A 13712-nucleotide genomic window follows, 5' to 3' on the forward strand; every position below is an offset into this window, starting at 1 on the left:
AGCAAAAAAAGAAACCAGGTACCGGTAAGAAAATAGTTTCCACGTGTGCTGTAACAAACTGAAATAGCACCTTTCCTGCGGTGATTTAGTTTGAAGAAACCCGCTGTACTCTGCAGCCCGGTGACGACCGCGATGGAACCGGGGAAAACCCAGACATGGAACTGCGACTGTTCTGTCTCTCGGGGCCGAGGGAAACGGCAAGATCCCTGCTCGCGGGGCAGGCGGGAACTCCACGCACAGAACAACGTTAATCCCTGTGGAGGTTCCTCGGGAAGTCCGGCCCCAGGCCGGAACGACGGGAAGACCCTGAGGCAGGCGGCGCTGCCGCGTAGAAGCAGCCGTGGAGGCGGGGGCAGGGCTATCTGCCCGCGCAGCCGCCACGGAGCCCTGGAGGCGGCGGCCGGAACTGGGGGCGGCGGCCGGAAGCGGCGCTCCTTACGGCTCTCACCATCGAGCTGGGGGAGAGGCGCACACCCCCGAGCCATCGGCATTTCCAGTCGGAGGTTCCGTCACATCCGGGCAGCTGAGATGCCGGTAAGGCGGGAGGGGGGGAGCTGGGGGCCTGGGAGCTCCTCCCGGACTCGTCGCCTTCCGTGGGGCACAAGAGCCAAGCGGTCCGGGGCGCAGGGGCGGGGCGGCCTGGCTCCCTCTACTGCTGGGGGCCGCCTCTGAGGGCGGCAGTCCGGCCCCCGCTGGGGGGAGAGGGGTGGCGCACCTGCCCCGCAGGGGGGAGGGGCGCGGTCCGAGGCAGGCCTCGGCGCTCCGCCCTGCCCTGTGCCGCTGAGGTCTTCGTCTTGTTGCCCCCGGGCTCCGGTTGTCCGCCTGGCTGCCTTTGTACCCTCTCGGCTGAGGTGTGGGCAGCCGGGCCTGGCAGCCCCGGCTGCTGTCCCCGTGTTTCGCTCGGGGCCCGTCCCCCCCGGGTGCAGAGCGCGGTGGGGCAGCGGGTGAGCAAGCGGGAACGTTCCCGAACCCTGTCTGCGCGCCTGGGTCCGGGTGGCGGTTTCCGGAGCGCTTGGTGTCGTGTCCCCACACAGTAGAAGGCGAAGCTCCTGTTGGGGTACCTTGTGCCCCACAGCTCGGTTTCACGAGTGCTAGGGGAACACTTGTAGGTTCACTTTGTAGCTGATCCAGTACTCTCATCATTATTATTATCTTTTTTTTAAAAATATTCAGTGGATTTGTAATTATGATGCAAACAGGCGGAAAAGAACTGTACGAAGTTCACTTTCTTCTCCCATGCTAGTGTCTGCGTGCTTTCCCAGTAGGCAAAAATAGCTGTGAACCTTCTCCTTTTCCTTTGTAGCCCTAAGAAGAAACAATGTATGGGCATTTGTGAAGCAACTGATAACCCACCTGTGTTCGTGGAGATGCTTAGCATAAGCAGAAACATCTTAACAGACAAAAAACCCAGAGGTTTCACGGTGACAGGTTGTTTTTGTATGCTTGGCTTCCATCAACAGTTTGATAATGGCACCGTTTTGCAGGCTGGGAATTCAGCCTCCTTGTCACTTGCATGTCCTGTGTGATTTTTAGTTAATCCCCGAAGTTTCCAGGACAAACAATTCATTTTTTCCTTTGGAAATGAGCTACTGCAAAGAAAGGGTGGCAAAGAGCCTTTGAAAAATCAGCTTTGCAGTGTTAGGATGTTCTTTTGCTGACTCAGTGGCAATGAAAACGCAGGAACCTGGGTAAATGAGTTTTCCCAGTGGTTCAAAGTATATTTTAAGGTTGCATACAACCTCTGCTTTCTTCTTTTTTGTTTTGCTTTGCTTTAGTTTTTTTTGGTTCCTCTCTCTTTTGTTGTTTTAGGTTAAAGTGAATATTTGCACAACACAGCTTCTTGCAGAAGGACCACCACACTGTTTTATGCTTAGGAAAATATGAGAATAAGCAGGGAGTGTGGTTCTCTCTGAACTGAAAAAAAACAACAACTGTGCCTTGCTGAGGACAGCTGCAGGAATTGGACACTTGAATCAATGTTATCGGATGAGCTAGAATCCAAACCTGAGGTGAGCAGTTATGAGCTGGGTTTGGGTCTCAGAAATATTTATGGGCAACACTTAGATAAAGCTCCAGGAGTTTGCTCAGTCTGTTTCTTACCTATTGAGAATTCTCAATGTGTTTTCAGTGGAACCTTTAATGCTTCCATGTTTTGATTTGTACTGTAGTATTTTCCCCCTCACTTTCAAGTGTCAGGCAATACTCTTGTCTGTTCTCAGGTTACATTGTGGTTTCTTCATTATTATATTGCTCTTTCTGTTACAAGACTAGAATTATTTACTGTATTGACTACTTCCTTCCCTCAAACCAAACTGACTAGGTTTTGGGGAGTGTGGATTATTCTGCTAGCATCAGCCAGTTCTGGCTGTTAACGGGCTTGTGTTTCTATTAAGCAGTTGGAAAGTTCTAGCACTGTAGGCAGCAGTATTCAGGTGATCCTGGCTGCTCAGTGTGAGGCTGCTGGACTATTCCCAGGCTCAGCTGGTAGCACAGCCAAGGGATTTCAGTGATGTGTGTGTGTGTGCAGCTGGCCACAAACAGATTAACACATCTACTAATACCTTTAATAGGTGAGCACAAGCAACACTAAAATTTGTTAGTGGACTATACCCTCGTCACTCAACTCTCCTGCATGCTTACATTATTGCTGTCTACAACTACCTGAAGGGGGGTTGTAGACAGGCAGAGGTTGGTCTCTGCCTGCAGCCAGCACCAGAACAAGAGGACACAGTCTCAGGCTGCGCCAGGGGAGGTTCAAGCTGGAGGTCAGGAGGAAGTTTTACACAGAGAGAGTGATTGCCCATTGGAATGGGCTGCCCAGGGAGGTGGTGGAATCACCATCACTGGAGGTGTTCAGGAGGAGACTTGACAGGGTGCTTGGTTGCATGGTTTAGTTGATTAGGTGGTGTTGGATGATAGGTTGGACGCGATGATCTTGAAGGTCTCTTCCAACCTGGTCTGGTCTGGTCTATTCTATTCACAGATGTCTCTGGTCAATGCCAGGCCTAAAGTCTTCCTGGTGTATGTGCCCAGACACAGATTTTTATCCAGCATCTTGGTTGGCTTGTTTATTTTCAGGTTATAGTTGTGTTCTCCTCACATGTTAGTCAGTTAGATGTTCACTAGCAGTACAGTCAGGTAGAATATTTAGGAATATGTTCAGTAATTAGAAGGGATCACAGTGCTCAAACACAGCAGTATACTGACCAGCAGTCAGTGAATGTGCAACAGGAATCTCTTCTCTTCCCCCAACCCGTGGTTCTTTCTCCACTTACCCACCTTGATGCCTCCTTTGATCCTCCCTCTAAACATTGCATAATAAGTTTTGTACATCACGCAGTCCCTGTTGCATCAGATACTAAGCTTCCTTGGTCTTATCACCCAAGACAAGTTTGTTTTCTTCCCAGTTACAAAAGTTCTTGTTGAACCTCTTCAAGATTTCACTTCAGCAAGTGGTCTGTTGATGGACACTGAGGGCTTCTTGTCCTTGTAACTGTTACCATAATTTGGTAAATAGAACATTGCATTGAACACAACTGACCAGTGTGTTCCATTTATTATGTTTCCCTCTTCTTGCCTTTGTCCTTTAGGATGAGCAGCTGTTAGACAGTTATCTATACATTCTCCCACTTTAAAGTGCAGAGAACTGTTATTTGTTTGTGTCCTTGCTTTTCTGGTTCTCAGCTTTACCTCTTTGGAAGGCTAAGGTCAGAGTGCTGAAGAATGCTATGAAGTATCATTTGAGGAAGTTTGCAAGTTTTTAAACTTGGTTTTACTGACATTTCTGTACCTTTTCAGTCTACATGCAATATTACAGGTATCTTAACACGGTACTGTAAAGAATATGGTGATGCATTCTGATAATTTGTCACAGGCCACGTGATGTAGAAAGGTATTTGTGTATTAATAGAGCAGCTGAAACCCATCCAATCACACTATTCAGGAAAAGTAGCTTCAAATTCATAGTGGCCCTGAGCAGTCTCAGCATGGGCTGCAAGGATTTCCTTTCCTTTGCCTTGGGTTGATGCCAGTTCTGAAGGAGAAGGTGAGGGACTTTGTTACTGCAGTCTGTGAGTGGGTGGATTCCAGTAGATTTTTTTCTGACAGCCAAGGACCAGAATAGTTGGCATGCTTGTTTCCTGGTTGCTCAAATAAAAAGCTGTAAGTGGGCTGTGTCTTTTCTTGACCCCAGTAAGGTATTTGTTAATTAGGCATGTTTACATAATAGCTCTATTTCCCCATGGCAGAGTTGCATTTTCTTCCCGGCATGCCCAGAACAGAGTGGGCTGTTCCTCAGTGGGAATACCCTGGAAGTGTGAAAGCTACAGTGGTTGCAGAAGGCATCTTTTCCATAGGTGTTGTCTTCTTGATCATGGTTATTTTATACTACAAAATGAGACTGATTTGCATCATCGCTTGCCAGATCTGTACACACCCTCTTTCTGGCTCTGATTGTGAGAGTGTGAGGTTAGTACTATTTCCTACTCCTTTGATGTGCAATTGGGAGATGCCCTTTTTGCACCTCTCCTAAACAGCACTTCAAGTATTTCTGAAAGTCAGTTGTGATTTTATATCCTCTGGTGAGCCATGGCACCATAATTGTGATAGCCGCAGATATCCTTTCATGCTCTACCATGTGAGAAAGCTATTAATTAAGAGCTAACTGTATTTGTATAACATCTAGATGATATTAATCAAGGCACTACAGATGGATTGCATAAGCTTCTTTGCTAGCGATTTTTATCCCTAATGAAGCCACCAACGTGCCAGGAAATCTTCTAATGCTCGAGTAGAGCAGAATCCTCCTTTCATAGGCTGTTACAAAGTTGTTTGGAGGCAGCTTGTGCAAGCAGATAGATCTGCTTTTGTTTCCTGGGCTCCCTGCCCCCAAAGCTGTATTAGCAGGATTCCGTGGGGAGCTGATAAGATCTGTATTTTGCATACTTTGAGCCTTCAGGGTGATTTGTTACAATTGCAGATATTTTCAGCCACCTCTACCACACTGCTGTACTGCAGGGTGCTTTCTGCTGCTGGGTAGGTCTAGCACGATTAAGTGAACTACAGCTCTGATCTATAAATGGAGTTTGCTATTGTAAAAGGAGTGGAGGGAGGTATTTTAGCCTTTCCTTTCTCTCCTCAGTGCCTCGCAAAGAGAGACTCTGGTGAATGAGTTAATTCTCCAGAGGCTGTATGGGAGGAGGGCATCCTAGTTTCTAGCCAATGAGCCTCCTGCCCTCCCCACCCATCAGCTTCAGCCTTTCTTTTTCCCACCCCCACTTCCTCTTGTCTAACTGTCCTCTTGAACTCTATTTTTCAGTGGTTCCCTCGTTGAAATAGGAACTGTATCGATTACAAGTTTAGTCTAGCTGTCCAGTGGGAGGATAGATCTGACAGTTAGTGCCCAAGAACCATCCTGCCCTGTCCCTCCCAGCCACTCCTTCCTTCAACAAAGCAGCTCCCTGACACCTCTTGGCTTTTGAATCACCTGGTGAAGGGCATCTGTTACAGAAGGGAAACCAACTTGGTCCCTCCCAGAGGGACGTACTTTAATTTGTTTCTGTACAAGTTTGGTTTTGTTGTGTTTTGTTTTGGTTATTGTTGTTATACTTGTTGGGTTTTGAGTGTTTGGTTTTTTCCCCCTAAGGCTCTCTGCCTGCATTACATATAGGATTTTCAGAGGTCTGAAGTGTTTTGGCAGAAGGAGTAAAAGGAGGGTATATTCAGGAGGGTGATATGGCAAAGCCAAAAAAACAACCCCTTAATTCTTCATAGTGAGATGCAGCTGAACTTGGCCCATTTTGTCCATCTGAGGCTTATGGGTTGTCTCTGTACAACTCATGTCTGGCCTATAAAGTTTGCATCTCTTACCTGAGGATGTGCTTTTGCAATTATCAATATCAAAATGTGTTTCAAATTCCAATGGATCTCTTGGCTGTGGAGTAAAGCTACCTCGCACCTCTTACTCTATTCCTTTTGTATTCTGTTGATATTCTGTATGTTGGGTTTCCCTGATTATCCTTATTTAAGTGCCCCAAATTATTCTGTCTGCTTGGTTACAGATTCTGTCACTTTGGGCATATATGCAGAAGGATCAGTCCCTTCACACAGGGGTTCTGTAGTCACCGTCTTGGGAATACTTATGTCCTCTCTGGATCCTGTTTGTGAGATCAGATATAATTTGGTTATGAGATCTGATCAGCTGTAGCATCCAGGAGATTCCTCCCCTCCTAATCCTTCAGACAAGACTACAGGGCTGTTCCCAGGTGTGCAGAGAAGTGAGACTGAGCCTGAACTGCAAATATGTGCCCATGCACGTGCAGATAGTATAGATATGTATGGCTGTAAACACTAACACGTGGCAGTACAGTACTTTTACAGGCACCTGCAAGTATGAGTGGCCTTCACATGGAACACGAAGATCACAGATGGCCTAATTTTCTTCCTACTCATTGCGTAACCAGCCTTGAAATTTGCTAGGAGATCACACATGCAACTGACATGGGTTCTCACAATCATGCATCTGTCCAGCCTCTGTCAAACCTTGAGTCCTTCCAATATCAGTCTCTAGGCCCTGGGCTTTTTAATCCGTCCTCTGGCTGGGATCCTGGGTTTCCAGAACGTGGTTTCCTCCTATTCACAGGCTAGTCCAGTGTGAAGTTAGCTAGATCAAGTACTTAGAAACCCGTTTAGGAGCAAACAGCATTTGAGAGGACAGAACAGACTACAGTGAGGAGTGGCAGAGCTGTGCACTAACCTGCAGCCTGCTAGCATGGTTTCATAGTTTCGTTCAGGGTTGGAAGGGACCACAAGGATCATCTAGTTCCGACCCCCCTGCCATGGGCAGGGACACCCCACACTAGATCAGGCTGGACAGAGCCTCATCCAGCCTGCTCTTAAACACCCCCAGGGTTGAAGCATATCCCCCACCCCCTTCCTGTGGTTGTTCCTCTCCTATCCACTTTGTCCCCTCTCTTTCCCTGCCTTTGATCCTTTCCCTAAAAAGTGGTAAGTTTGTCACATTCCCAGTTTCCTCTTAATACATCTTGTTACTAAGTTTTACCTGGTTCCCACATATTCCATAAGAAGCTCACTCTTGCCTGTGAGATGTGTTCTGAACAGCCATGATAATAATGTTCCCATTTCTTACACAGTTTCTGCTTGAATTTAAGTCATTCTGTCTGTCCTGTAATGGCCCATCCATCAGTGTCCCAGGAGTTCTGCTCTTCGTTACACTCTCATCTGCAGTTTATCACAGTTTGTGTATCTCTGCATTTACAGTATCACAGTATAACTAAGGTTGGAAGAGACCTCGAGGATCATCAAGTCAAACCTATCAACACAGACCCCATGACTAGACCATGGCACCAAGTGCCATGTCCAATCCCCTCTTGAACACCTCCAGGGATGGTGACTCCACCACCTCCCTGGGCAGCCCATTCCAATGATGAATGACTCGCTCAGTGAAGAACTTTCTCCTCACCTCAAGTCTAAACCTCCCCTGGCACAGTTTGAGACTGTGTCCCCTTGTTCTGCTGCTGGTTGCCTGGGAGAAGAGACTAGCCCCTTCCCGGCTACAACCACCCTTCAGGTAGTTGTAGAGATCAATGAGGTCACCCCTGAGCCTCCTCTTCTCCAGGCTAAACAGCCCCAGCTCCCTCGGCCTCTCCTCATAGGGCTTGTGTTCAAGGCCTCTCCCCAGCCTTGTTGCCCTTCTCTGGACATGTTCAAGTGTCTCAATGTCCTTCTTAAACTGAGGGGCCCAGAACTGGACACAGTACTCAAGGTGTGGCCTAACCAATGCAGAGTACAGGGGCACAATGCCTTCCCTGCTCCTGCTGGCCACACTATTCCTAATGCAGGCCAGGATGCCATTGGCCCTCCTGGCCACCTGGGCACACTGCTGGCTCATATTCAGGCAGCTGTCGATCAGTACCCTCAGGTCCCTCTCTGTCTGGGAGCTCTCCAGCCACTCCGACCCCAGCCTGTAGCTCTGCATGGGATTGCCATGTCCAAAGTGCAGCACTCGGCACTTGGACTTGTTAAATGCCACCTCACCTGTTCCTTAGCAGTCCTGTATGCTGAAGGCCTGGTTACCAGATACCCTTCCAATTTCCTGTTTCCATTCAGATGCAAAACCAAACTGAATGAAACTTAAAGCATGACAGCATTTGCAATTATTTCCCCCACCCCTCATGTTTGAGCTGCTGTAGTTGTCACAAAAGGTATTCAATGATCTTGAAAAGGAAGATTTATGAAAGTACTTAGCTGCCAAGGCAGAACTGTAACCGGAAAAGATTTATTTTTTCTGAATGATTTGATACAGAGTTTGTGATTGGTTTGCTTTGGTGGGTGGGGTTTATTCCAAATTCTAATAGTGAGCATGATCCCCATCTCTTTGTTTAGTTGTGTTGCCCCCCTTTCATTCTCTGTACTACCTTGTTGTTACTTTACAAAGTAATTAAAAAGTCAAAAGGATCTTTCTTCTGCTTATGGGTGCTGCATTTTGCTTTGACCTAGGGACTTAAAGCTGCTGTGTGGAACTGGAGGGTTTGCTTTCCTATTGTAGGAGGACAGTTTTATCTAAGGCTTTCTGTATCAAAAGAGAGCAGACTCTAAAATAAGTGCATTGTGGTGGGGTGGGCAGCTGTCGGGGCCATGAACAGCTTTTAAATGAAAGGCAGTGCACTAATACAGAACAGCCTTGCTGCTCACCTTTTCTAGTCCAAACTTCTTTCTCCTGGTTGCCTTGCTCTGTTATTTCTGATTCTCTTCTGGTTTTACCCATTTTTCTCCTGTCTTTTAGAATCTTAGATTACTTTGCATGGCCTTGAGGGAGGGACTGTCTTACTGCCTACGTATTTTTTTGACAATAGTTCCCTCTTCCAACTAGGGCTTCTGGATAATCTTATACCTAGGAAGAGGAAAAAAATCTAACCTTTCAAACTGCAGTCTGGCTTGTGGGCAAGTTCAGGTGGCATCTGAATGACTTCAGACTTAATTTTTAAGTTCATAGTTGTCAGTGATGACAGACTGCTCTTAAAGGAGGGTGAGCTCGGAGCCAAGAGTGATGCCCACCCAGGCAGTGACAGGGTACAATACTAGAATAGAATAGAATAAACCAGGTTGGAAGAGACCTTCAAGATCATGTCCAACCTATCATCCAACACCACCTAATCAACTAAACCATGCAACTAAGCACTCTATCAAGTCTCTTCCTGAACACCTCCAGTGATGGTGACTGCACCACCTCCTTGGGCAGCCCATTCCAATGGGCAGCACCTGAGCACAGCAGGCAGAGGTGGGTGCTGGAAACAGGGTCCATCCACAGCCCTGGAGGAGGCACACCTAGGATCTATCTAACGAGTCCATTTAGACATACCAGAGATACTGATGCAGAAGAAATCTGAGGTCATTCCAGGAGACAAGGCTTGAGACAGGTAAACCTACAACACAGCTCAGGAAGGGACTAGGGAGCCCCTGGGGAAGGGGTGTGAATGGGGCCCCAAGTTAGACCACTCAGAGCAATTACAGCTTCAGGGCTCTGACAGCAGTAACTCCGAGGTAAAACTTGGAGGAAGTATCAATATTTCTAGTGTTTTCATGAGAGGAAATAAGCCTAGAGAAATCAGAGCCCAACCTGTTAACTGTTCTTGGCAGTTTCTTTCAATTTCATGAACATTGTCCTGTTGTGGGAGGGGTTCTAAAGGCTGATGTCAGCTATAGAATTAATTTGCATTGGATGGAAGTTCCAAGTGGAAAAACTATGACAGTCACAACCTACCAAATAATGAAATTGTTAGTGAATGTTTGGTCTGAAATGTGCCATGGAGAGATGGTTTTTACTCTGGTTCTTTTGTCCTTGGTGAACCATCTCAGTGCACAGGCATGCTCTGCATGAATACAGCAGCAGAACACGAGATTTTTCTGTCAAAGTTTCCTAAACAATTCCTAAAACAATTCCACACCGCTAGTGAATGGTGCCACATCCAGCTGGCAACCAGTCACTAGTGGTGTGCCCCAAGGATCAGTGCTGGGCCCTGTGCTCTTTAACATCTTTATTGATGATCTGGATGAGGGCACTGAGTCCATCATCAGTAAATTTGCTGATGATACCAAGCTGGGGGCAGGAGTTGATCTGCTGGAGGGTAGAGAGGCTCTGCAGAGGGACCTCTACAGGCTGGACAGATGGGCAGAGTCTAACGGCATGAGATTGAACACATCCAAGTGTCGGGTTCTGCACATTGGCCACAACAACCCCATGCAGTGCTACAGGCTGGGGTCAGAGTGGCTGGAGAGCAGCCAGGCAGAGAGGGACCTGGGGGTACTGGTCGATGGCAGGCTGAACATGAGTCTGCAGTGTGCCCAGGCAGCCAAGAAGGCCAATGGCATCCTGGCCTGCATCAGGCACAGTGTGGCCAGCAGGAGCAGGGAGGTCATTCTGCCCCTGTACACTGCACTGGTTAGGCCACACCTCGAGTCCTGTGTCCAGTTCTGGGCCCCTCAGTTTAGGAAAGATGTTGACTTGCTGGAACGAGTCCAGAGAAGGGCAATGAAGTTGGTGAGGGGTTTGGAAAACAAGCCCTATGAGGAAAGACTGAGGGAGCTGGGGCTGCTTAGCCTGGAGAAGAGGAGACTCAGGGGTGACCTTATCACTGTCTACAACTACCTGAAGGGAGGTTGTAGACAGGTGGATGATGGTCTCTTCTCCCAGGCAGCCAGCACCAGAACAAGAGGACACAGTCTCAGGCTGCGCCAGGGGAGGTTCAGGTTGGGTATTAGGAAGAAGTTCTATACAGAAAGAGTGATTGCCCATTGGAATGGGCTGCCCAGGGAGGTGGTGGAGTCGCCGTCATTGGAGGTGTTCAGGAGGAGACTTGATGGGGTGCTTGGTGCCATGGGTTAGCTGTTTGGGTGGGTTGGATTGGTTGATGGGTTGGACACGATGATCTTGAAGGTCTCTTCCAACCTGGTTTGGTTTATTCTAAATTAAGGTTTATTCTGAATTTGAGACTGTTAGTACAGGAGTGAGTCTGTTGGACAGAACTTACATCCAAACAAATGGACCATATACATGGATTTCTGAGGCACATTTTCTCTTAAATAGAGATTATGTGTCTGGGTCTGTTAAAACTGATCCTTTTCAGCCTTTCTGGTCTGCAGAAGTTTAATTCTGTGCAGGGAAGGGATTTGAGACCGTGTTTTTGTTTAAAAAAAGCCCCTTGTGGAGTTCACAGAAGAATTACTCCAGTCCATTGCAAAAGATCTGTGTTATCTTCTAACTCCCAGCAGCGCTTCCTTTGTTTAATCAAAATATTTTAGTATGGGCTGCTTTGGCACTGGTAGCAGGAAAAAAACAGAGTCTCATTTCAGTGCCTTGGAGATAAAGAGGAGTCCAGCATAATATCCAGCAGTCTGGGCAAAAGCCTATGATGTTGTCAAGGGGACAGAATGAATAAACAAGGTACATGCTTTGCTGCTCAGAACTTGGTTAAATATGGGAAAGACTTTCAGGCTAAGGAAAGGCATGTCTCTGACTTCAAATTCCCTTTCAAATGTCAGGTTCCTTTTTTACAACTCAAGATTTTTCTGGAGTTAGCCAGGAGTAGTTTGTGTGTTGCCAGAGCTAAACCAATATTATGGATAGCTGAATGATTCGGGCATCTCTCACCTCTTGGGTCCATCAAGATGAGGACTGCTCCCTATTTCTGATTTTAGGTCCAGCCACTAGTGAGGTTTAGTACAATTTTCACTGTACATGAGTGACTGGTGCCAAACAGTTAAAAACAGGTAGGATGCTGTAGCTTTGCCCACATAAACACCAAACAGTTAAACACAGGTAGAATGCTGTAACTTTGCCCACATAAACACCGGCAGCAGGAAGTACCTAATTCTGTTTCCAAGGGTTGCTGCCTAGAGAAGACGTTCATGGGTTTCTCTAGGCTATGTCCATGCACTTCTTGTTCTGCTTGCCAATTAGTCTGGCTTAGAATTCACACAGCCCTAGAGAGCAGGATCATGCAGAAAACAGTTAGGAATGGAGTTTTATGAGACGAAAGAACAGTCCACAGTGGTTAGGCTGTGCCAGACAACTGAATTGACCAACTTCCTACTAAGATGCACTCAGGCTTTTTTATCCTTACCTCTCCATTTCCCTGTGATTGTTCTGCCTTGATCCTCTTCGATTCCTTCTTTGTCCTGCCTTTGGTCTTTTCCTTGAAACAATGTGTGATAAGCCTTGTACAATCCACAAGTCTCTTGTTTAGTCCCAAAGTCTTGCCTGGGGAGTACATCCGAGTACAAGATCTATAAGTTTTCATGCAACAGTCTCCCTTATTTTACATAATATTCTGGAGAGGGTTTCTACTGTTGAATCCCCTTAGTGGGTGGTTTCACACTAAGGACTATGACTTTAATTGCCAATCTTTTATAGTCTTAAGAGTATCCAGTTTAGAATAGGATAGAATTGAATTAACCAGGTTGGAAAAGACCTTCGAGCTCATCGAGTCCAACCCATCACCCAACACCATCTAATCAACTAAACCATGGCACCAAGTGCCTCATCCAGTCTCTTCCTAAGCACCTCCCTGGGCAGCCCATTCCAATGGCTAACAGCTCTCTCTGTGAAGAACTTTCTCCTCATCTCGAGCCTAAACTTCCCCTGGTGCAGCTTGAGACTGTTTCCTCTTGTTCTGGTGCTGGTTGCCTGAGAGAAGAGACCAACCCCTACCTGGCTACAACCTCCCTTCACATAGTTGTAGAGAGCAATGAGGTCACCCCTGAGCCTCCTCTTCTCCAGGATGAGCAACCCCAGCTCCCTCAGCCTCTCCTCATAGGGATCAGTAAGGCTGGCTGTGTTCTCCCCCTTGTCACCCCAGTCTTATTTCTCTGATAATTATCAGCTTGGTTTTAGTAGCCATTGGCTAGATATCTTTACAATTAGTCTTTTGCTTGCCTTTTGTCTTCAAACAAGCAAAAACAACCAACACTTTCTTTAAGTAGTTAAAGACAATGATTGTACCAAAGCTGGGGTGTGGAAAGCATTCACTTGGAAGGTAATTTATCAAGTGGTAATGTATCAAGTGGTAAAAGATGAATGAAAAAGGGAATATGGGCTTCAAAAAATGGCATATATTGATAAAATTTGTCTTGGTAAAAGGTTAATTAAAAAGGAATATAGCCTAATGAGCCTTCAGAGTAGTCTGCAATGATCCTTCAGAGGTGACAAATCTAAACAATTCCTTCTTTGTCTAATGACAAATGTGAATTGCAAAGCTTCCATTTGGTTTGATAGAATCAATAAGGTTGGAAAAGACCTCAGTGTTTCCTACAAGACAGTAGGGAATAATCATTTAGTTTAAACGTTTTGTGCTGCTTTTGACCTAATCCTCAGTATCTTTTTTTCAGCTGCTGGTTCAGTTTGTTCAGAACACTTCTATTCCACTGGGGCAAGGGCTGGTGGAATCAGAACCAAAAGACATCACCTGTCTTTCTCTCCTTCCTGTCACTGAGACCTCAGAATGCAACAGACTCATGTTGCCAGGTAAAATCTATGCGTCAGGTCTTTGCAATCGTGCCCTTCACACAGCTGTCTTTACCGCGCCACTGTGGTCCACTGCCTCTTGCTGATAAAGCATTCCAGAGATGGAAGAACAAGTTCAGAAGGGTGACTAAAACTTTTCTCATTTAGTAGTGAAAGCTGACTAGTTAGAAAA

The 13712-nt window shown here is 46.6% G+C and overlaps 1 protein-coding gene across 3 annotated transcripts in view; it reads left to right on the forward strand.

Annotated features, from left to right (window-relative positions):
• ZNF410 (zinc finger protein 410) overlaps positions 1-13712 on the forward strand; it is a 28848-nt gene that overhangs the window by 3427 nt on the left and 11709 nt on the right. The window contains exons 1-4 of one of the 3 annotated variants that reach the window (XM_068165536.1): positions 408-534; positions 1304-1428; positions 1810-2009; positions 13405-13540. In XM_068165536.1, the coding sequence (XP_068021637.1) occupies positions 1977-2009; positions 13405-13540 (169 nt within the window). In that variant the 5' untranslated portion in view covers positions 408-534; positions 1304-1428; positions 1810-1976. Of the gene's footprint in view, positions 1-407; positions 535-1303; positions 1429-1809; positions 2010-13404; positions 13541-13712 lie in introns of those variants that run through there. The other 2 variants (XM_068165535.1, XM_068165537.1) reach the window with 2 other exon arrangements.

The sequence above is a fragment of the Melanerpes formicivorus genome, unplaced genomic scaffold (assembly GCF_026170545.1).
Source record: "Melanerpes formicivorus ecotype bairdi unplaced genomic scaffold, bMelFor1.0.p_v2 SCAF_90, whole genome shotgun sequence".
Taxonomy (NCBI): Eukaryota; Metazoa; Chordata; class Aves; order Piciformes; family Picidae; genus Melanerpes; species Melanerpes formicivorus.